At 34.2% G+C, this 26,261-nt stretch overlaps 1 protein-coding gene across 1 annotated transcript in view; it reads left to right on the top strand.

Moving 5' to 3' along the window:
- CCDC178 (coiled-coil domain containing 178) overlaps positions 1–26,261 on the top strand; it is a 466,106-nt gene that overhangs the window by 264,849 nt on the left and 174,996 nt on the right. The window contains 1 exon segment of the mRNA XM_012656574.1: positions 21,503–21,652. Coding sequence (XP_012512028.1) covers positions 21,503–21,652 — 150 coding nt within the window.

Raw genomic sequence — 26,261 nt, 5'->3', positions numbered from 1 at the left:
TCTCAAATTTCATTTGACATTAACTTAGTCAAAATAAACTTACTAAGAGTATTAAAGTGCATCTAATTTGTTATAATACAGTGATTAATTGTACTGTGACTACTTGAAATGCACTTATCTTAAAGAATAGCTCTTAGCAGATTTCTTTCAGAGGAAAGTGTACCTGGACTGACACAGAACCAGTGACCTCTTGGTAGTCCTGAAAGTGTGCAGGAACACATCTGAGCTCTGTAATGAATTATGAACTTACTATCAGCAATGGAGTGCTGATGTAGGGGGTAAAAAAAAAAGCTAAAGTACACAAATGTAACCTTATAGGGATCTTTGTTCAGTGATTGCTAAAATTTTAGTCACTATTCCATTGTAGACTCTCTGGCTGAAAAAAGTTCTATATCTTGGAAGTTTTTCACAAAACGTTATTGTTGGTAATCGAAGTTTGAGAAATAGGAGTTTTAAAACTTGTTATCCCTATTATTTCATGAATGGTTTTGTGGGCCATGAGGGCAATATCCAGGTATGAAAGGCTGGGACTAAGTAAAGGATATCAGGGACTGCAGTAAATTGCAAAAATAATACCCTAAAAGCATTTAAGTTAAATTTAAATTGAAAGTGAAAAGGCCACTGCAGCCCTGTTCCATTTGATCCACATATTGCCAAGTTTTTCAGGAATTTGATAAAAGAGTGTTAAACATGAAAAAGAGCTATTTGCCTCCTATTCTGCTTTTAAATTTTCTGAGGGCTCCATTAATTTAGGGACAGATCAATGAGTATGGACTATTAATTAGTAATTGATTAACTACTATTAAGTGGTTATTAACCATTATTAACCACTTCTGTATCCACAATGTCCAACCTCTATTGTGGTGTTGTCCTTCTCACTTACTGCATTCTCTTCCCAGCAACCCCCAAGCTCCCTCCCTTGACATTCTTGGTCTTCCATATGGTGATTTGGGCCACCGGGGTCCCAGAATTCCCAGGAGAGATGCAGAACTCTGCTCTGCAGGCATTCTCTGACATCTGGCCTCTTCCTTCACGTTCCTTCTCTTCACCCAACCTAGGAAAAGCGAGAAGGGACCCTCCAATCCTTTACTCATGCAAGTTTACATCTATTTGGTCTAAAAGTAAACCAGACTCTTCATTTGGGCATCAAAGATGGGGGATAGGAGGGGAGCTGCCTTAAAACATCATTTCTCTTTTTTGTCAACCCCATGATGGTGTCAATGTCCATGGACTTCGAATTCCCATGACAGTTCAAAGTCCATGGGCATTCTATTTTTAGTTTTTTTTTTCCCCCGTGGAAACTACTAAATATTATTTATGGTAATGTTGGCTCTGTTTCATGGCAAAGGGACTAACACCAAAACTGGAACTCTTTTGAATTGCTCGTGTTCTACCTGACATCTGTAATGACCTTTGATCACTAGCCTGGGAAGAATTTAAACCAATGATATTGAAATGAAGCATTCTTTTAGCAAGCCCCCAAGTTTTAGGTTTTCTATACATATATAATTACATATATATATGGAATCACGTAGTTCTATAACTTAGCCAAGTAGTGTCCCCTGCATGTAGTCCAATAGCTTCTCAAACAGTAGTCTGTGCCATATGTTTCTGAGGGAGTAAAACATATAATGTACCTAATTTTGCAAAACTACACAATAGGTAGACATTTCTTTCTCACCCCAGCTGGTGATCAGTTTATGCCCTGAAGCTTGGAGATTTATAACCCTTGTAATTTTATCCTAAACAGAGTAATTGCAGATGCTCTTCCATTGCTATTATTTTAATTAGTGATGAAGACTTTGCCAAGATGTTGAATCTCGAGATAAAGGATTTCATCTGAATAAGATCTAGAAGGTAGCTGTGACCGTTTTAAGATATCTAGTGTCCTCAGAAATTATTTTATTAATTCGGCGATTTTATTTATTTATGGTTTTTACCCCAGTTTATCCTAAAATTATTTAAAGAATGTCATGACACGAGTCATTAAGTGTCTTTCCAACAAAATAAATAAAAGTCCAACAAAAGAAATATACACATTTTTATTTCAAAGGTAAATGTTTTTCAGCATATCAAAGGCTACTGATTTTTAACAATTTTCACAAAATAATTCAATGTGCAAAAAAGTATAAAATAATTTTCTTAAGTTTTAATGTTCAAGACAACTAAATTATAATTTAATTCATTGTGTTTTTTTCTCTTGGCAGACTTTTAATCTTGATTGAGCACGTGTTTCCATTTGTAATTGGATAGTCCATGGATAATTAAACAGAAATGCTTGGGTAGAATTGGCTTTTAAGGAATTTTTTTTTTTATATAAGGAGAATTCACTCATCAATGACCATGACTTATTTTTATTAAAAAAAAAAAATTTACAAAAATATCCTTGATTTTTATGAGTAGAAATCTCAAATCTTAGCCAAGTTAGGCTCACAGGTTAGAGTCATTTCATTTATAGGTGTGCCTTTTAATCAGCATGGATTTCCTTTGATTTTCATGTTTTCCCTCTGTGGAAAATGCAGGAATTCCCTCCCCCATCATCTTCTGTTTGTCTTGGTCATAAGTATGCGTGGTAGGGTATAGAATAATCACCAAAACAAATGAAGCGATAATAATAGGGAAGATATTTGGAGCCCAAGTGCTGATCTTGTTCCCCCAATTCATATGATGAACCCGACATTAAAGCTAACTGGCTATGAAATGTAACAAAGTGAAACCCGCTGTAGATAGCTGGCTGTGACTCTGCTGTCGCAGACTCTTCTACTGCTGAGCTCTTCACTTTATCTTTCAGGAAAACATAGTCTATCTTTGAAATTCCATCACCAGGCTGTCTAATAAATGAAAAGTCATATAGCTAGAAAAAAGAGTAAAAAAGCTCCAAAAAGTAATTTGTAATGAATTTTTCAGAGGAAATCTGTCTTTTGAATATGATAAGGAGGCTTAAATTGGACAAGATCATCTAACTTCTATTTTGAATTTTATATCATTCATTCTTAGGTAGCACAAAGGTGGCAAAGAAGCAGAAAAAATTTAACATGTTGCATTATCTAACAAAATGTGGCAGAGAATTTGATTACGGTTTGTTTTCCCTATAGGGAAGAGTCTGGAGAGAGACAGAGGCTGTGCCTGTACTGTTATGAGCTTGCTCAGGCCAGAGAGTTAATTTTAGGAACTTATGTGTAGGCTAAAATCATATAAAAAATTGTAATTTTTTTCTTATCAAACCATAAGAAGGACCAGGCTCATTATCCACCTTAAATTTTGATTTGTAATATCGACAATGAGTTTATGAAAGCAGAATAAATACTTTGATATATTTAATATAACAATTTGGTCAAGTCTCTGATTCGAAATTTTCTCATTTGTTAGTTTTGGCAATTTCGATAGATTTGAGGGGAAAAATCAGTAGACAACCCTGTTTTAACGTTTGAGAAAAATAAAAATACTACGGAAGAAGATTCAAGTTATATATTTTATTAAATAGAAATATAACAAATAACATAAAAAGTGACCATTTGAACTTTATATTCAAAATCCTTCTTGGCCGGGCGCGGTGGCTCACGCCTGTAATCCTAGCACTCTGGGAGGCTGAGGCTGGAGGATCGCTCGAGGTCAGGAATTCGAGACCAGCCTGAGCCAGAGCGAGACCCCATCTCTACTAAAAATAGAAAGAAATTAGCCGGACAACTAAAAATATATAGAAAAAATTAGCTGGGCATGGTGGCACATGCCTGTAGTCCCAGCTATCGGGAGGCTGAGGCAGTAGGATCGCTTGAGCCCAGGAGTTTGAGGTTGCTGTGAGCTAGGCTGATGCCACAGCACTTGAGCATGGGCAACAGAGCGAGACTCTGTCTCAAAAAAAAAAAAAAATCCTTCTTGATAGTTTGCCATGCATTTTCACTTCTACGCAGTCATTTTATCTTTATAACCACCATATTAGGTAGATGGGGCAGATTTTATTATTCATGAATGGAGGATAATAGCTAGTACACAAAAGATTTCAAGACCTGTTATTCCCATTATATCTTACTGTTGTCCTTATATTAATTGTTTTTAAGTAAATGATTATTTATCTGTAATCCAGGGAGAAAAACAGAGGTGAAAAGGTAATTAATAACATGGAAAATTGGGTAGGTAGAGAGATGTTTGACTTACCCAAAATCAAAGCACACAATTTCCAGCCTTTGGAAAAATTCAATAAATATAATTTATCACATTAACAGTAAAAGGAAAAAAAGGATTAAATAATAATCTCAATAAATACAGGAAAAGCCTTAGTGAAATTCAAAAGCCATTATGGTAACTTTCAGCAAACTTGAAATAGAAAAGAATTTATTTAACATAAGAAAAGGTGGCTTTAAAAACTGTCATTATTTGAAAACATTATTTGTATATAGAACTCTACAGATAAACTGTAAGAATTAATAGATGAATTTGTGAGAGTCAATGGATAAAATAAGCCAAAATCAATTACATTTCCACATACTAGTGACAAATAATTAGAAAATAAAATCTTAAAATAGATACTATTTATAATAGAATAACTAGACATCAAGTGGCTAGGTACACATTTAAAAAAGATGTACAGGTCTTCTCTGCAGAAAACTACAAAGCCTCTCTGAGAAAAATCAAATAATTTCTAAATACATGTAATGATCTATCAAGTTTATGAATTGGAAATTCAGTATTCTAAAGGTGTGAATTTTCCACAAGTTGATTTATATGTCCAATGGCATCCTAATTAAAAACTCAAGGAAAATTTTTGGAAATTGATGCGTTCATTCTAAAATATGTAAGGAGATGCAAAAAGCCAAGTGCAGGGAAGACAGACTGGAAGAGGGAGAAAATTGAGGACTTTGCTAACAGATATCTAGATCTTATAAGGCTACAGTGTAAGAAAGTGTGATACTGGTGTAAAGACAGATAAGAGAACAAGAAGACAGAATGGAGATTCCAGAAACAGACCCAGAATGTAAACATGGCCTCTTGATTTATGGGACAATGCCACCAAAATACAATATAAAAAGATGTACTAGATAACATATGATGCTGAATCAATAAGTAGCTCATGATCAATTAGGTATCTCAATAAATTTTTTAAAAAGAACATTGACCTACTTTACAATATATACAAAAATCAATTCTACCTGTTTACAGATATAAATGTTAAATTATATAAAGCTTTTACAGAAAAACATATGAGAACATCTGATCTGTATTGTAATTGCCAGAGATGTTTTAAACAAGACACAACTACTAACCATGAAAGAAATACATAGTTTATAAACTGTGCTATTTTAAAATTAAGATGTTCCATTCTTCAAAAGACACCATTAAAGAATAAAAAGACAAGGCACCTCTTAGGAGAAAATACTTATGATACATATGTCCAACAAAGTACCCTCATCAATAATAAATAAGGAACCCTTAACAAACAATAAAGTCAAGCAACCTAATTAAGAAAAAGTGACAAAAGACTTAATTTCTATTTGCCTGATGGCTAACAATATTAAATATCATTCATGTGAAAAAAAAAGACTTAAAAATCATTTCACAAAGCAGCTATACAAATGGCCAACAAACATGAAAATGTGCTCAACATAATTATCAAGGAAATAAAAACTAAAACTATGATAACATGTCTCTATACACTTATCTAAATAGCTAAAAGTTTAAAATATAGGTAAGACTGTAAAACAACAGGAACTCTCAAATGTCTCAGGTGGGAAGGTAAATTGATGTAGCCATTTTTAAAATGTTACCACTATTAACTAGAGCTGAACATATGTATGTATGATTCTACTTCTTGAGGTCAAGAATTACTGCCCATGTGCACCAAAATATGTTAATATTTTATACAAAATATTACTAGCAACTTTATTTATAATGGCTCCCAAATCAATTCATTGACAGCAGAGTGCATAAATTGTGGTTTATTCATGCAATGGAATATATATAGCAATGATAATGAATGAACTGTTGCCACATAAAAAATACAGATGAATCTAACAGAATTAATATTGAGCAAAACATGCCAGAGTCAAGAGAATATATACTGTAGGATTATAATTATATGACTACCAAAACCAAATAAACCTTGTGTGTTTGGGAGTCTGGTTAATTTGGGAATGGAGGTGAAGGAGGTTTCTGGGGTGATGGCATATTTTCTATATTTTCATATAGGTAGTAGTTATGTAGGTGTATTCATTTATAAAAGTTTATCAATCCCTGGAACTATATGTGCTGTACCTCAATAAAAAAGAGTTTTAAAAAAACTCAATGAGATTAATATGGACTTTAGTGAAAGGACAACACGTCTGCCATAACCTTTCATAAAGGATATATATCAAATGAAAATATTTTGCGTCTATTTTTTTAATAAAGAAATAAAGATGAGTTTCAAATATATATTCTGGATTTTAGTTCAATAATATTTCTTTAAACATTTTATCATTCAGCTGTTTAAGCAATTTTGACAAGTTTATAGTTCTTATGCATGTAGATAAAAAGCTATATGATTATCTGAGAAACCTAGCAATCTGTTTATATATGTAGTTGCAATAGTTAATTAATATTCTTAAAAGTTTAAAAATCATTCAATCAACAATTTCTTAACCTGTGAAAAGCTAGAATGTAGGTATTGTGTCAATCACCATACCTGAATCTTACTTGTGGGAAAAGGGGCAGGCTGTCACCTTAATGGAGAAAAGGACATAACTACGCCATCACCACCCTAGCTGACAACACGGAAATAAACATGCAGAAACAGACCCAGAGCAGTTACAAGAAGAAAAAAGCAAGACCTTGATAACAGGCAGGGATGTCCCTATCAAAAGTTTTTGTTTGTTTTGAAATTCTAGCTTGAATTCTTACTAATTCAAACAAAATTTTTCAAAATGTACACTTTTTTTTCCAAAACCATTTGTATGGTCAGCTAATAAGATAATCATATAAAATTTACTAAGTAGAGAGACTTCTGTCTTAACAGAATTGGAAGTTATACTTAAGCTTATATTTAATTATGATGGAGAAACACAAAACTGTCAAAATTGTCTTACTGATTTAATAAAAGATCTTTAAAATATAATCAATAAATTATCAAGTGAATGTATAAATTTATTTTGAAGGAAAGATGATGGTTTAATACATCTGTTACTGTTAAACAGAAATTTAGTTAGGAGAACATGGCATAGCCTATAACACGTTAGAATTGATTTTTCAGCAGTTACTGAGATGCTACAAGAGGAGCCAATCATACTCCTGAAAGACACAATCCTGAATGCCATAATCCTGACTGCTAAAATCCTGAAAGATCAAAAATTCCAAAAATATAATTCTGGAAAAAATAATTTTAAAATTCTTTAAAAGATATTTACTTACATTTTTAAAGAGAGACTTATTTGGAAAAAACATATAAAAACATGACAGAACATTTCATAGGCCACTTTACACAATAAAACAGGCAATAATAACATGCATATTTTTGCAAGCATAAATGCTCAGATATACTAATTACAGTCACATGAGTTTAACAGTTATGAGCAGATGAACAATATTCATAAAGAAATAGGTCAAAAAGGGAAATATATAAACACATATGACTCTTTTTGCTAATTGTGTGCACCCAGCTTTGTAACTGTAGTATTCTGAAATACCTTGATGAACAACCCAAGTCTTTTGATAAGATTGATCAAAAACCGAGAGGAGTCACCACCACATACACTGTCACGCAAAGAGCTAGGATCTCAAGAAAATTTATCCTTCACAAATGCTGATGTACAAAAAGGACATACCTTTTTTTACTGAGGAAGTTTAAACACTTTCATGTACAAGCGCAATATTTACACAAAAAGTCAGTGTTGTGGTAATGTTCTTTCATGGAGTCAAATTTGCAAAATATGCGTAAAATGAATTAGAACTCTCCAAAAGTCGCTATAAAATTTATACTTCCAGTATTGGAAATGATGTGAATATGAACTACATAGCATAAAGAATTATAAGAAATAATACTGATGATTTAAAATAGTGAAAAAACTAAGAAAAGACAAAGAAAAAACTAAAAATAAAATTAGAAAATGAAAAGGTGTGTTACAGGAATAGATTATGGGCAATTGCATAGAGATAGTCCATAAAAGCTGGCTTAACATGATACAACCATCCTGTGATTGTGATTTCCCGGATTTTAGGGATTTTAGACTTTAGAAATTTAGACTTTTAGAATTCTGATCTTTTGGGATTTCAACATTTGGGATTATGGATTTTGGGATTGTGTTTTTCCAGATTATGATCCAAATTCACTACAAGTCACTTGACATACTATTAGAAAACAAATGTTATGTGCAAAATAAATGAATTATTGAATAGTCTTAAAAATTTATTTAGTAATAAACTTACTAGAAAATCAAGCTGCAATGCTTGATTTGTCCACCATTAAACTGTTAGTTTCTATGCAATATCTTATTAATTTTTGTATATCTGGTACCTAACACAATACTGGGTCAGCCACAATAAATTGCCGCAACCTTAGATGCTGTTTTCTTATTGGCTGTCAGTAGAGGGCCATTTCTAGCTCTTTGAAGTCACCTGTATTCCTTGGCTTGTAGCTTCCTTCTTCTATCTTCAAAGCCAGTTTACAGTGGAAAGGGAGATGAGAGATCTTAAATCCCACTCACAGTTTGTATTTCCTGCTTCTTACTTTACATCTCTCTTATCTAAAAAACGATTCTTTACTTTTAAGAACTCATGTGATTAATTAGAGCCACTCAGATAATCCAGAATAATCCCTACATCTCAAAACCTGTAATCTTAGTCTCATCCACAAAATGCCCTTTGCCATGTAGAATAGGATATTCACAAATTCCAGTGATTAGTACTTTAATAGTTGTCCATGAGAACTACCAAGGACACGACTTCCGGAGGGATAGCTTGGTGGCAGATGCCTAGCAGAATGGATGGCCTGCCTAAACTTTAGATAGTGTTCATGAATACTATTATTCAAAATCAAGCTTATGAATCTCTTAATTTGGGTGGTTCTAAATTTCAGTACCTGATTGCATGTGAACAGGTTTCTACATGAGGAGGGCTGTCCTCAGGTCAATCATTACTCTGAGATCAAAGAAAGGTAAAAGCTGGATGATACTGAAGATTTATGAAGTGAATGTAGCATTTAATTCCAGAAGACTTGCTCTTTTATTTCTTCCTTACTTTCTTTTCTTGGAAAAATGGAAAGAAACTTCCATAAGGGAGGAAAATAGGTCTGACACTGGCAGGGATATAGCAATAGGGAATGGCGCTTGTGCTGACCTGAAACAAAGAAAGGAAGATTCCTGTGAAACTGAGGAGCATTGCCTCTTCTACCTGAAGAGAGAAGTGTATAAAGCATTGTTTCAGTTTAGACATATATCACGTCTCCATATTTAAGTCATTGAAATATGCAGAAATTCAATTTCTTCATTCAAAAATACTTGGGATAAGGTCACTTGAATGCTGCCTTTGTATTCTTGTTTAACATTTTCACTTTTCTTAAAGTATTCATATCCATCTGCAACTGTGAAGCTCCTGTGTAATTTTTAAAAATCAACCATAGTCATTTCATGTGAAACTGTCTTACTATTTTTTTTTTGAAATTTTAATCTCCTGAGTTGTGAGAACACAGCTTAGCAAAGTGTATAAAGGCAGCAAAGCAGGTATTTTAGATTTCTGTTAGTCTTCCAAGGAAAACCTACAAGGAAACTGGAATACAACACAGGGAGATTATACAGTAAAATGCTTTTGCAAACTAGGATTTAAGGAACTGGAAACCTTATTATTTTTCTCAGTCAAAATGTAAATAGACAAATTTCTATGTTTTTATGCTGTAAAAATGAATTGTGAAATGTTTCTCTACAGAATAAAAGCACACACACACACACAAAATGCCATTCATGTATAATTCTTTGAAAAGTCCACTCACTTAAGAACACTTGGCTGCAGTTGGATACATTAAAATATAAAAATTATTAGTATTTAATCCATCCATTTTCTTTGACAGGTACCTCTGTGCTCAGGAAGGCATGTATATTCTGTGGTTTTATTCATATATTAAATTTCCCAATAATGTTTACTGAGAGACTACTGTGTACCAACCACAAGGGCTAAGAGTTAATATGATCCAAAAAGTTCACAGGAGTGGGGAAGTTAATATGAAGATGTTCACCATAATAAAATATGGTGATTGCAGTGACAGAGCTATACATAGTGCAGTATTAAAAGTACCAACTCTGCCTTATCTAATGCCAGTTTTTCAAGAAAAGTTAGAAATGCTTATCTTTATGCATTTCTTCAGACATACATATCGAGATACATATGCACAGTATTTACTATCAATCAAGAATTACTTCCCAATAACAGCTACCTCATTATAATACATGTCCGTTTTATTGCTTTTGTGTCCTGCAATCCTCCTGAGGAGATTCCAGCTTGTTCTACTACATTTCTGTTTCTAGTTCTTTTCACATCTGTCAATAGGTTAAAAAATATAAAAACAATATTTGTTTATCCGTGTTTATATAAGAATATACTTCTGTTTGTATTATGTTTAACTTTACTTACTAATGAAAACTTATTACATTGATATTCTTGTACTCCCCTGCTAGGCTGAAATATTATATTGATACAGAAGTATAAAGTATCTCTAACTAACCTTTCTAGGTAGACCAAACATTTTCAGTTTCATGCATTTGTTGCCATAGCTACCCAAATTAATACCCGGGCAACATCAGAAACAAGGCAGCCATATAATGAGTTGCACTACCTATGCCTCACCCTCTTCCTTGCATTTATTAGATTTTCATGAAGTGTTTTATTGCATGGGAAAAAAATAAGTGGGGCATTCAATGTTTCCCAAACATTTTTAATTCTTGGACACACTTCTACTTCCAAACCACAATATGGGAAGAAAGAGAGGTAAGGAAATGATGGGAAGAGAAGATGGTATCTTCAGGAGGCAAGTGTGACAACAAGAGGACCTTAGACAGTAGAGTGTTTAATGCTTGACAAAGACAGTAAGGGAGAAGCAAAGGGAAGAAAAGAGAAAATGGAAAAGAATAAGTATATAAGAAGTTGAAGAAAGCCAAAGATGAGAAGAGCAAAAGAAGGCATAGAGAGAAATGTCCATGAATTTGTTACCTAGTTATGATGACAGATTTCTTCATGCCTTCATTTGCTCTGATCGTGGCTAGTTAACAGACTAAATCTCAAGGTTATATTCGCTGGGGGAACTATTGTTGCAGAGCTGTATTTCCAGAGTTGTTTGATATTTGGTTTACCTTATTATAAAGGATTTTTATTAAGCCCCTCAAAAAACCTGGAAAATCTAGGTATCCATTTACTTATTCATTTTAAGAGAGAGCAGTGTCATTGCTAACCATAGAGACTTACATATCCTCAAAATACTAACTCAATTTATTTCCTCCTCCCTTGATTCCTAATTCTTGTTTCCCTCCAATCACCCACTGGGGCTATCTTTCATGTGCTAACTTATGCAATATTTATCATTCTGTTTCTGTCTTCTTCACTCAGCACTATATTTTAAAGATCACTTGGTGTTGCTATAATGTCTGTCCAGTCCATTTCTTCTAATCACTATACAGTCTTTCATTGTACATGACCACCTACCTCATTTTACCCACCCATTCTGCAAATGAACAGACACCTGTGCTGCCTACAAAATTAAACTTTAGCTTGGCAAGATGAAATTAATTCTGGACTCCCAAAACACAAGTTACAGGAGCAGAAATATGAGTGGACCTCTAGTTTCATATAAAGCAAGACCTATATGAACCACATTTAATTAAAGAAGGCATGGGGTATATGCATTTGGGCATTATTTATGGTATCTTAAATGCTCTGGTAACTCTCTGCAAAGTTATCCAGTCCATTTTGAGAGTACTTAAAAAGCTCACAAACAACACACTTTTTTAAGGACTTGGAGACATTTTTTAAGTTACTATGGATTGGCTGTCTCCTTAGTATGTGCCTCTGTTGGAAAAATAAAGAAAATTCTTTCTAGCAATCTTTCTTTATGCATAGGTATAAGTACAGCCAACATAAATCTTGAATGAGAGGTCCAAATTGAAGCATAGTTGTGCATGATACTAATATATTAATTAAGGGTCTAGAGCAGGGGTCAGCAAACTTTTTCTATAAAAGAAGAGATAGTAAATATTTTAGCTTTGTGGTGCACTCAGTCTCTATTACAATTACTTAACTCTGCCACTGTGGAGCAAAAGAATTCATAGACAGTATCTAAATAGATGGGTGTGATGGAGTTTCAATAAAATTTATTTACAAAGGTAGGCAGAGGCCAGATTTTGCTGGAAAGAGACAATTTGCTAGAATGCATTTTTTTTCCATACTGGGATTAAGTTATTTTAGGGAGTAGACACATCCCAAAATGAGTATCTGTAGAAAATTGCCTTAGGTATTTTAAATCCTATTTCTGCTAGAGGTCCATTGCAAGGTTTGGACAGGGCCCCAATAATAATAGCAATGTCAGGTGAATAAAGGTGCGCATGCTTTCTTATTTCCCAATAAGGGGAATATCTGAGAGGAGCAAAAGAGAAAAGGCATTAGTAACAACTCTATTCATAAGGGTATTTTATTAGACTGCAAATTATTTACTGTAGTTCTCATATTTGGCACCTCTGTGACAATAGACCTACTGTTTTCTGACTCTGCATTCCCAAGGAAGAGACATTGGGGCATATTTTCTTTAACTTCAAAGGAAGGACTCTTCCCTATATGAGTATCCAGTTTATTTTTGAAAGACTAATGCAATTCTGTAGGGTAGTCAGAAACCAGAGCATTCACATACTGGAGTCTTAAGGGCCCACATCCGATATTAGGTGGTGATGTGAACCCAGAGAGAATGTCAGACTGACATCAGACTGGACCCTAGCCTCAATTAATGCTTCTTGCTCCATGTGCGACCTTGGACAGGAAATTGACTTCCTTGTCCTCCATTTTCTCACTATCAATGTAAGTTTTTTTTTTTTTTTTTAATTTCTGTTTCTGAGCAACTTGGACTAAATTTTTAATGCTGTCTCTGGGGTATAAAAATAACAGTCTCTTTAAAAAAGGGCTTTCATTTTCTACTTCAGGTACCTCACTGTTATTTTGTATATACTATACTTAGCATGTGTTATTTTATAACAGATTGAATTTTAAAAGAAATATTTAAATTCTCATGTAACGTGATGTGACAATGAAATTGGCATTAAATATAAAAAAAACTTTTTCAAAATCAAGCATTTCTTACAAATGTAATGTGAGATCAGGTTACCTGAGTACATCAATGTCAACTTGTAAAATATCATATATGTTAATTTTTCAGAGTTAATTTATGCCATAGTTTGTGTTCTGGAAGCCCTTAGATCAGTTTTTCTCTGATTTGTAATGAAGTTCCTAGGTACTGTTCTTACAGTTTCTGCAGTTATGTAGTACATTATTACTTTATGATAAAGTTAGCTGATAATTCCTTAACTCTTTTTGCTGATGACCTTTTAAAGTTGCATAATTAGAATAAGTTGTGGTTATTGTATTGGAATCTGTATCCCATGGGCCAACAAGGCAGCACATTAATTCTCTGCATCACCCACTCGATGTGCAGTGCCATCAGCACAAAGATATTATTCTTTGTAATTACATAAAGAAAGGGTCTATTTAGTGTTAACTGACCTTTCTGTGACTGATCAGCCTTTTCCACCAGTGAAGTAGAAATGTATATCATTAAAATGTGAGTAAATAGGAAACCTTTCTAAATCTTAAACTATTCAAACCAGAAGGTGTATAGGAAGAGGAAAATGGTTGTTGAGCCTTTCACATGATACTGTGAAAGAGTAGTGGACTTTCAAAATATATTTTAAAATATCAACAAATTGAAATATAATTAAATTATGATAATGCATAGGAATACTTAACAAAGAAATAATATGCAGTATGTTTCTGCTTAACACTCTTACTATGAGGAAAACATCATTACACTCAAAAATATCTTCAGGATTAAAATTTAAAGTTTATTTAATAAGTAATAAATTTAGGGAATTATTACTATGACTATCACTTACTGAGGATATAGCATGTGTCAGGGATTATTCTAAGACATTATATACTTTTTTTAAATTGTGCACTTTAACTGGGAAAAATCATTGGGGATATGGATTAGGTGACACCAATTTTTAATCTTTTTCTTATTGCATAATTTGTTTCTGTAATCGGTTACACCAAATACTTTGAGGGGATATACAGTTATATTAAAGAAAACTGGACCAAATAGAAATTTAATGGTTAATATAAGTGGCATCTGTGGATGATTTTCCTAAAGTTCAGTAGTTATAAGAGGAATACTATAGTCAACATGGAGGTAAATGTTCCCTTTTTTAAACACTTGCCCACATTAATCAGGTGCTTTTTAATATTTAACAAGTATCTGTATTTCTGGGCCAGGTGTTCCCTGCTGAGACCACACACAGAGCCCTGTATATGAAATATCTCCAGAAATCTGTTCACAAACTCTCTTCCCTGAAACTTTGCTAATCACTTTCCCTGGAACTGATCACTCATAGAATTATTCTTGTTATGTGGCTATATCTTTTATTCTTCTTTACATACAATGTATTCTGATTTGTTAGCTTTGTGAATGTCATAGTTCCCTTATCTGATTGTAGGCTCCTTCTGCTCTATAATTGTGTGTTTTTTCATGCTATTGTCAATAATCCCTGATCAAATATGTGCTATGAACATAGACAAAAAAGAAAAAAAAATAAACAAGAAATGTTAATATAAAGTATTCAACAATTCCCAATGAATCTCTTCTGATTTCTAAAAGGCAATGTCATAGTGTCCTTTAGTAAACTTTTTGAATAAATCAAGGCAGTAGCCAAATTTGCACCCCATCAGGGAACTAAGATAAGGAGTCCTGTGTGTAGTCATACATATGTGTGCTGGGGCAGGGTAGCTAAAGAAAGTATTCCCCTAGACTCTGGCAGGGACAAGTTTGACTGGTCAGCTGGTGTGTGACAAGCTTTCAGAAAACAGTGTCATAACGGTACTATTTGGCTTCTCTTAATGTCCCTTATGGTGCTTCATGTCTTCCACTTGCTCAGTAAGTATCTTTGAATAAATGAGTGAGTAGACAGAATTTTGTCAAACATGATAATACATAGAGTTTAAGATATGTAACAACCTTGATACAGAGGACTGATTTGTTGATTTACAAATCAAGGATGTTCTTTTAAGACTAATTATCGAAGAACTCGCCTTGGACAAGAGGCTGGTTTCCATGGCAGCACAGACAAGGAAGTGGGTCCTGGGAGAGTTAAAACAGTTATTTGCTCCTCTGAGGCTTCAGGGTATCGACACATATCATTCTTACGGACTTGTTCCTTGGAAACACTGCGGAGAACTCTTGCTTTTTGTAGTAACTGGCATATAGATTTTAAGGGAGCAGCATTGTAATGCACACAGTAGGTGATGCACCTAATAAAGTATACGTTTTCTCCTTGTCTGCTATATTGTTAGAGAATGGGTGTGTATTTTAAGCATTTGTGTTCATCACACTAATGCCCATGAATCAAAGGGGAAGCTTATGAGGTGACAGTGTTCACAAACAGGCATGGAGCCCTCTTGTCTCATTTATTCTAAAATTTATCCCCTGCATATTCTATGAATCAATCGTGGTAGCAATGCCTATTTAAGGACATCAAAGCCTCACTGCATATAAATCTACCATACCAGCAACCAAGAGTGGCAGAGATGTCCCAAAGGCATATGTGAGGACAGTGGGGATTTAATGGTATAAGATCAGTGGTGTAATGTATGGGCGTTTGTACAGGATCACAAGCTGCTGAAACATCAGTGCTTGGAACTGAGCATTAGTTAAAATGCTATGCTTCAATAGGATACTAACTATGCGGGTACATTTCATTGTTTACACTAGTAGTAGTATTTTAAAGTCGAGGGATAGCAGAACATTGAACATGACCTATAAAAACTTAATTCCCAAGTCATAGATAACAATAATCTAACGGTCCTAAAGGGACCAAGAAAACATTTCTCTTGACTATGACTCTTCCAAATTTGCTCAAATATATCCTCACTCATGTGGCAGGGCAGCTTTGATCCCTGCTGAATAAAATGACTCTTTTAAGATTCAGGTCACTGATTATTTCTTCTATGAAACCTTTTCTGACCCTGTTTCCCCACCTTATAGAATTGATTCCATAGTAACTCAAATAGACGTGTTTACCCTTCTGCCTCCCACTCTAGCCTGCAATGCCCAGTAAACAGGGATCACATATTATCCTCCTTTTTAATCCCTGGCCTAGCCATTAAGCTGGACCCGTAGAGTAAACTTACCAAGGGTTTGCTAAACAAATGATTGAATAAACAAATAAATAAATGAATGAAAAGCTAGATGTGATGATGCTCTGAAGGAAAATCAGTCAATAAATACCAGCAAGACAAATTTGTTTTCTGGTGGTTCTGGCAGGAAGTCAATTCTTTCCAACCATGGGACTGAAGTCAGTCTGGGGCAGTCTATGTAAGAATGTGGATATGGCGGTAGTAACAGCCAGAGTAAACCAGGTGAGAGGCAAGAAAGCAGGGAGCTGCCTGCAGTTAACTATAAATAACCAAGAATCAGGAGATGACAGACAGATCATCAGAAAGGATTAGCTGAGACAGCAACAGATAATTACATCAGAACAGGAGAGTTAGAATTAGAACTGGGTTGTAAGATGACAAATCTCTTTCGATACATAATTGACAAAAGGACCTAGCCCCCACTGCCTAGTGAACTGGATCCAAATGCCTATATTAAGAGTAATGGAGGGTATAGATGACACGTTACTATAGGTTTAGTCATAGACACCGTGATGATTTTATTAACAATAAGCTATTTGTTAACAGCTATTTAGCTTTTTTGCACTTACATGTATAGTGCAAATATAATAATAACCAGCTCTCTAGAATATTTAAATCAAGTTTTTCTCTGTAATCTCCTTTACCTTTAGACCATCTTAAATTTTTTTAAAAAAACCGTTCAAATGGATGTAGGCTCTGTCCAGGGCAAGTGTCTCTGGTTGGAGCTCCACAGGTCACAATGGGTAGCATTACTCTGCTACATTCAACAGTAGTCCAGAGCTGTGCGGGCATCAGCTTTGAAGGTCCATGCACTTGGTCTTGCCAGTGAATGCAACAGGTCTAATCAAATCAGGAAATATGGAATCATGTAGATCAAAAAAACACAAGAGACTGATTGTATTAATATTTAACCAATGTGCCCATGAAGAGTAGCTTCCAAGGGGACCAAATTCTAATTTCCTTTAGCAGCCCATTTTATCTGTCAAAAAACTATGAGTTAGCCAGATTATAATGAGACAGTTGATTCATAGAAATGGCCTCAGGACAAGAGAATTCAGTTATTTGTTTCGATGGTTTAATTTCATTAGGTTTTATCGAGACAGCATTGCACTGTGTTTAAGAGAGCTGGCTCGTGTTTATAAAGGGAGTATATCAGACAGTTAAGTGTCTGAGCCCAGGATCTGGAGCCAGTCTGCCCAGCTCCTCTTCTTAATATAATAGTTGTGCAACCTTTCACAAGATACCTGGTGTTTCTGTTGCTATGGTCATATAACAAGTACCCCCAAACTTCATGGTGTAAAGTGACTACTTATGCTCATGAATCTATGTGCCAGAAATTTGGACAGGGCACAGCAGAGATAATTTGTCTCTGTTTTATTCTTTCTGGGCTATCAGCTGGACAACTTGGAGAGTAGAGTCAGGATTTATCTTCAGATGAGTCATTAACTCATAGTTGATACTGCTGTCTGAGACCTGAACTAGGGCTGTTTTCTGGAATACCTACACATGGCCTTCCCATGTGGCCTGGATTTCTCACAACATGGTGGCAGCTTTAAAGTAAAAATGGAGGAAAAGTTTAAGATGAAATCCATGGCTTAAAAAATAAGAAAGGTCAAGTGAAAAAAGAAATTGGACAACCGTGATTACTATTTGGCTATTTTGGATTTTCAATCTGCCTTTATTTTTTCAGCATTTTTACTGACAGAGAAGGAGCCAAGTCTTCTCTTTAGCAATGGTTCCTCAATATTTTGAGGATCACAGGCTAATTAGGTAACACAAGAAAAATGCTGTGTACAGTTTCAAGGGGTTCACATACCTTGTGAAAGTCAATTAATGATGAGCCTCAAATAAAGAACTCTTGCTAAGCCTCAAAAATGTTATTATCCTCAGAATAGCTTTTAGAGAAAATACAGATTGTGTGAACTGTCTTTATATATTTAAAATCTTCACCTCTCAAGTAGTATAGTATCAAATAGTATAAATGAATGTGCTTCATTATAATAGGTGTTTATATTACAGATAGGTTATTTCATAGAAGTCGGTAAATAAAATGTGTGGCTCTAAAGTACAAAATATATGCATTTCCTAACTGTTATTATGTGTATGCAGCCATTCATTCATTTACTGAAAACCTGGGCACCTACTCATGTCAGCTCTGCTCTGTTCAACATCTTTTAGGGTGAACAAAATGATAGCCTCTGCCCTCATGGAACTTATAGTCTAGATTTTGTTCAGCTCTTTACAAACATAATTTTTATTTTCTAATAAAATGTGGGAATAAGAAGCTGTAACATCCCCTAAGCATCAAGGTTTAACAAATAATTGTGATAATAGAGAACAAAGTTAAGTATTTTCCTTAATAAATTCTAGACAATATGGAAACGATTAACACACATTCACCATGTCTCTTAATAATCATTAATAACAAGGATTGAATAAATAGCAATAAATCTAGTTTTGAGAAAGTGTTATCCTTATCTATACTTTTTGAATAAATTCAAGAAATATGTAAAATTAAGAAATGCAAAAAATTAGAAATTCTACATTCTAGTTATCCTTTTATGAGTTATTCAACTTCCAGTAGTGGTAGCATTATTTCCCCTGGACATATTTCTGCCAATAATTATCATTCCCCCTTTGTTTCATTTGCATGTTATAATACTATTGGTTAAAATTAAACAAGTCTGAGTTGTGAGGTGGAACCACACTTAAACATAGAAAACATTTCAGTGTCAGTAGAATACTATTATTTAAAAATTAAAAAAACTTAAACTTCATTACACATATGAAGGTCACTGACTTTCAGGAATAGATAATGAATTGGTACATCCTTCTATACATTCATTACTGGTAAATGATAATGTAAAATATTATGATTGATACACAATGTTTTGAGGATTCATTGGCATAACTATACAATTGGATTTCTTGGTATCTACCCTAATTATAGCATATACACAGTAAGTACTGGTGCCATCCAGAAATTGAAAGTACCTGCATTTGGAAATAAAACTGCATATTACACAGTGAGCAAAGCATTAATTAACAAATATTTCCCCAAGTAAGTACTATTAAATAGGTTTAATGCAAATCTCACAACTTTTGTAGCACTCCTCTCAAATTAAATGTTTATAGTAGCCATCTAATACTTGAAAGAAAAGTAACTGAAAACTAAGATATCTGAAATATCAGAGTTGTGCTTATCTTAAATCAAACAAACAAAAAACTCAAAATGATTCCTACTTCTTCCTCCAGTAGAGTATTTTTTTTTTTTTTTGAGACAGAGTCTCACTCTGTTGCCCGGGCTAGAGTGCCGTGGCGTCATCCTAGCTCACAGCAACCTCAAACTCCTGGGCTCAAGCGATCCTCCTGGCTCAGCCTCCCGAGTAGCTGGGACTACAGGCATGCGCCACCATGCCCGGCTAATTTTTTCTATATATTTTTAGTTGTCCAATTAATTTCTTTCTAATTTTAGTAGAGACGGGGTCTCGCTCTTGCTCAGGCTGGTTTCGAACTCCTGAGCTCGAACGATCCGCCCGCCTCGGCCTCCCAGAGAGCTAGGACCACAGGCATGAGCCACCGCGCCCGGCCTCCAGTAGAGTATTTATCAATGTTTCAAGTCAATCACTTGAGGACTGAATTTTAATGTGAGTGTTAAGATACCAAAAAAGTATCGTTGCCATCCTTAAAAAATATCTCCACCAGAGGAAAATATTCATAGAAATGTCTCCTCCTAACAAAAGATAATTCTATGCGATTTTAGACAAGTTTACTAGAAAAAAAGTTTCTAAAGTTTTAAATTATTGTGCCAGAATTAAGACAAGGGCATTTAAAATGGTTCTCAATTCATCATTTTGGCTTTTTGAAGAACAGCTATGACACAGTATTTATCATTGGGGATCAATATGAATACCAGGCTTTCATGAGAAATGTTTACTGACCTTAATAAATCTTCAAGTGTGTAAATACAGAAATATTTGTACAGGCAATTTTCTGCTGAATTACATTTCCTCTATTCATATCCTCATACGGCAATATATTTTTTAACAACTTATACTAAAGGTTTGATGTGATGCCAATTTTCACAAGGAAACATTTTTAATTGCTTCACAATGATTATTTTGTATGTAGTTATTTAATCATCATTATCATCATCATGATTAATCCACATTTATGTGTTTTGACAACTTTTTTGCTATCATAAATAGCATAGTAATGAATAAAGCTTTTTGCTTAGAATAGATTCCCACAAGAGAAATTACAAGACTAAGAGGTTTGAAATATTTAAGGTGGTTGATAAGTTCCATAGTTTTGAAGCAGGCAAAGTCTTCTGTACAAGAAATGTAAAAAAAAAAACAATACACTACTAAACTGAATTCACACATTTAATTTAAAATTATAGGTAACCCTCGGTTTACCAATGGATAATGATGTAAGGTTATTTTGTAAGGGCTTTGTATTAGATTTGATATATATCTATTTAGTTACAGAAGAGGGCATTATAAAGTTCTCAACAGCTCACAGAAACAGATTTAATCTTTACTATAATTAAAATATATTAATAACAAATAATGGTTCTGGGTGCTTCAAAATGTTGAGTTCCCTGTTCTTAGTCCTTTACTCTTTCTTCCTCTATGGTTTTAATGTTTTCTGTGAGTGCCAGCACCCTGAACCTCTTGGAGATCACATTCTGAGCTCCAAAATATGTTCTACCTATTTGAGCACAGAGGGTAAAGGAAGGAAAAGAAAATGAGAACCTGGAACAAGGCTCCTGGGATACTGACTAGAGGCTCTCAGGATTGAGGATTGGGTATTTGCCAAGCCATGATAGAGGGAAGTAGGGGAAAAGGTAGTGGAAAGAAGTAAAACACAAGTCCGACAAACTCTGGTGTATCACACATCAGTGTTTCAAAACAAAAACTAAAACCTGCATCAAGAAAGAAAATTATTAAATCAAAGAATGGTATTCATATCAGGGGAAACATTTTTTGGTTGTTTTATTTTTCTACAATATGTGATGGAACATGTTTAGATAATTCAAAAGATGGAATAATTCAAACAAATTAAAATTATCTTAATTATATATATATTTATCTTCTAGAAAATAGAAGAAGATTTACTGGAAGAAAATCTACGTTTAGCTCAAGAGTATCAAAAGATACAGGCTACTTGCTTAACAGAAAAGGACAATTATTTGAATGTATATGATAGACAGCTATCACTTGATGCTTCAGTTAGAGATAAGAAACAGGTACTGGTTTTTCTAATTTTTTAAAAAATAATGATTTATTTGACATGTACACTACAAAAAGTAAAAAGTTGACAGTTTTGGGATCTCTAGTCTGATGGCGATATTTTTGCTACAAAATGGCATATTTTCTTTTCGTCAAGTTTTGTTGTGTAGTTGTGTATTTTTATCAACCTTTTGATATTGAATTTTAAAAAAATATTTGAGAAATGAAACATTTAGTTTCTAATCCATCATTTTATGCTAATTTGCTTTCAATTTACTATAACTAGGAATGCTGATTTTTTTTAGTTTGTAGATTTAAATATGTTTTCATAGACTTAGTGCTGAGAAAAATTATTTTCCTTTGAGTCTTTGTTCCCCACCCCCCACCAGATTCAAATTTCAGAATATAGAGTCATGATTATAGTTAAACGATTTACCTAGCCATAAGGACCAGCATACTGCTAATGGATCCTTTCTCCTATTGGTATTGCCCATATTGCTGTATTATAATCAGTAGTTTAGAATTCCAGTGCTATACTTATCCCTCATTATTGTGGAATGTTGCAAAGGCAGGAGGCTGGGCTTTGAGTGATCTTGGCAAGTTACCCTTTCCAACTTAAGTCTTCTCATCAAACTGGTAAGGAATATAAAAGAGCCATCCACAATAATTTATTTCAAAAATAAAGGGATGCAACTGTAAGTAACTATTATACCCACCTGGTATCCTTCTTATAAACTTCCCTGTTTCCCATCCATCTATTCTCATGAGAGTTAAATCTTCTGAATATATTGGGAAAGAGAAGGATGTATTTTTCCCTTAAAAATCTGTATTGAAACAGTAGAAAGATAAACATAGATCAAGAAATAAGTATTTTTGGGAAAGAATTGATAATACAAGTATCTGCCAAAAATCTCAATGTCCGCAAACCATTTTGCAGGATTCAAAGAAAGAGCATCTATATATCCATGAAGCATTTGTCCAATCACTTGATGCATTTGACGTAGTTATTGAGGTTAAGCATGTTCTACTTGTTGCTCATAACTGAGAAAGAGAAAATAATCAATGGTTATACTGTGTTTCCTTTTCTAATCAGGGAGAAAACAAAAATAAATTGTATGTGCACTTGTCATCAGTTTGTACAGAATCCTTTGGAGGCAAATGACAAATATATTAGAGACCTGCATAAATAATGGAGAATTCTGCATTTAAGAGGAAACCCTAACATCATATTTCCATAGAAAGATAAAAATTGTCTTGATCTCATTTGTGGAATTAAAGCAAATCTTAATGCAAGATACAAGAAGTGAGACTTAAGTATGAACAGACAGACAATGGAGAATGCTAGGAGATTGGGTTTATGTTTGTGATCCCTCAAACGAATCACTTTTAGCACACCTGTTTCAGGGAAACTTTCAAAGATTTATTTGTACTTCCAATCATTTTTCATTGCCATCCTTCAGCGGTGGAGGTCATTAAGTGCAGGCTGCCCTTGTCAGTGTCATGTAGGATCAATTTGCTGCAATGGACAGAGAGGCCTTATTGATGCTTTTAAATCTGTCAGTGAGAAATCGTATGTCATTAGTGTCTAATGCACTGCTTACAGGATGGAATTTGGCCATCAAAAATGAGAAAACCCTGTAATATTTTAGTCCATTTCTTTGGTATTACAGCATTTCCCATGTATGTGGGTTTTAGTCCTTTGACCAGGTTAGTTTGGGTACACAAAAGCACCATCCATCCTCTGATTCCCTTGTTGTATTCCCTTGTCAGATAAAAGGGATCTCACCTTCAGGAATTCTGTGTGTGTTCTTCCTGTTTTAAACTAATTTCATTGCTTCTGAACATGAATTCTTTTTTGCGTGGTAAATAATTATATTTTAATTATTGTGCTTCTTAGGGAGTATTATTTTCTCTACACAAATTGCACATTTTATACTTCTCTGTATTTTTAGGCCAAGTGTAGCGAAGAAAGCCTAAATTGAAATAATGTTCCCTTCCTTAACACAATTTTAAATACAGATGTCTCAAATGTTAGAATGCTGTAATATTTCTCTTAGCGATAATATTATGTCTGCTTTATTAGCATATGTTTCTTGATGATTTCCTGTACTTTAAAAATTTGCAGTGATGAGCATTTTCCCCTTTAAAAATCAGGAAGAGGTATTAATAAAAGCAATTATACAGAATTCTTATTTGCCCTGTTCATGGGTAACGATAGACTAGAATCCAATCTAAAACTTCTCAAATGTCAAAATTAAAAATAACACTAGAAATAAATGAAGGAAAAAAATCTGAAAAACAGATTATACTTCCATGTGGATAGAGACATTTTTATTATTTTCATAAAAAGTTTTCCAATACTTTTCATTAAAATATATTGTTTTTTATAATATCTTCTCTTAAAAATATCCATGAATATTTTGATGAAATCACCATGTGTTTAAGTGACGCATCAAATTCTTTGGGCCCACGAAGTAAGGTAAGTTAAGTGAGCATGCAAATGTGGGTGTGGTCTGTTGTTTGAAAAGCAAATCTCTTTCAAAATCGGTTAAAATATATTTTTTAATTATTTCATAAGCTGTCTGTATTGCCTACTACAAATCCCAGGACTTTTAAACTAAGGGAACAGAAATTATTACAGAATCAGCCAGCACTTAGCAAGCATGTATGTGGACAAGGTATCTGTGCTATGCAATTTGCAAACATTATCTTTTCAATGACCTTCAATAGTCCTGGGGACTTTTCTACTATTATTATCATCTTTCACGATATAAGATATGGAACAGAGATCGGATATCTCACAAGATCACTCAAGTAGAGGGAGACACTGCAATGGGGATCAAACTCATGTTGTTCTTACATTCAACCCGTTGCATGATTACAGCACTACCTCTTTACTTTAACATTAATCAAACAATCCTATGCATGTCTCATCAAGTTTTATAAAGCTTGCAACAGTCATATCAATTATATGTGATGTGTCTGGTGTCCCGGTGAAACAGTCTTTGATTTACTGATTGTTTTTGTAATTTTATCTCACTGGAGCCATGTTTCCCAATGATGATTTTCTGGTGGAGAAAGAACTACCTATTAAATTAGAAGCTATTTAATTTTCATAGGGATTATAGATAGGTATCATACTCTAAATTGTTAAACTTTTGAACTAGAAGCAACCGTAGAAATACTACTCTTCTCTTTAAGACGAGGAACCTTTGGGAGGCCAGAGTGCCTCAGTGATTTATCACATATACAATTAAGTAGAGGAAAAGTCAAGCTAAGACATAGTTTTCTTAATTTATGATCAAATATTCTCTCCAATAAACTGCAGATGAGCACGTGCTGTGACTTTTTTTTTTCTTGGAGGTTTGAGTGGATCAGTAGCTGAGATGTAGTAAGAGTAGCTGTTGTGGACATGATCATATGGGAGTATTATCTGTAAGTGACTTGGGCTTCTGAAGGGATCACGTAGGAGCAGGAATCAGAGGACTACCCTGCAGCAGACGGAGTGTGCTGGGCTCTCAGGAACACTTCTGGGCCTCACAAAATTCAAACACTACTCATTCATTCATTCAATTATTCACAATATATTTAATATTATTAATAACCCATTGTACTGACAAAGATACTAGAGAGGGCACAGGAACATGCCACCTCATCTCTGTGTCCATGCTGAAGGCTGTGATCCCAAGCCCCGGGGATTCCCTCCTGCAGTGTGGCATAGAGTCAGAGCTCTTCATCATCCTCTCTTCACCTTACCAAGGAAAGAACCCTGTGTTTTTGCTACTTAATGCACATTGCCTGGGCCTCACTGGACAAAATTTCCATCTTAATTTCTCAGAAAATTGTATCATCTGTAGATTTTATTAGTTTAGTCAAATCTAAATCAAACCAGTTCTTTAGTCTAGGACCAGTTCTGAGTGAATCGTCAATTTAGGTATCTTTTATGTAATTTTGAGAAGATTTTCTTCTGGTGGGGTTGCATGTATTATAGCAATGAACAGTTTTTTATGTTAGCAATGCCTTAAAAGTAATCTGTTGAGTGTGATGCTTGAATCCCTGGTATATCAAAGACATTAAATGTAAAATTCTCATATATATATATGAGATGTGTGTGTATTTGTGCATGTGCGTGTGTGTGTGTGTGTGTGTGTGTATATATATATACACTTGTATATATATATATATATATATCAGTGGTTCTCCACCAAGGGCTATTTTGTCCCCCAGGGGATATCTAGATATCTAGCAATGTCTGAAGACAATTTTGGTTGCTCCTAGTGAACAAAGGCCAAGGGTGTTGCTAAACAACCTACAATATACAGGATATCCCCTCCTCCCCCCTACACACAACAAAATTCTCTAGCCCAAAATTTGAATAAAGCTGAGGTTAAGAAACCCTGATATAAAGAGAGAGAGAGAGAGAGAGAGGAGAAGATATACATGTTATATGTATTATATCTCCTTGTAAAAGATTCAAACTGCATTTGCATATTAAAAAATCTGAGGAATCTCATTTTAAGAAATCTGTCAATTCTGTTAACTCAGAATTTTCTGTTGTTCCTGTAACTCTTTCTTCTCAGAAAATCTGTTTACTACTGATTGATTTAGTGTTTAGTGGAATAATCC

Source organism: Propithecus coquereli, unplaced genomic scaffold (assembly GCF_000956105.1).
Source record: "Propithecus coquereli isolate 6110/MARCELLA unplaced genomic scaffold, Pcoq_1.0 Scaffold51, whole genome shotgun sequence".
NCBI classification, from domain to species: Eukaryota; Metazoa; Chordata; class Mammalia; order Primates; family Indriidae; genus Propithecus; species Propithecus coquereli.
Note: the sequence above shows the minus strand (reverse complement) of the source record. Positions and strands in the feature narration are given on the sequence as shown.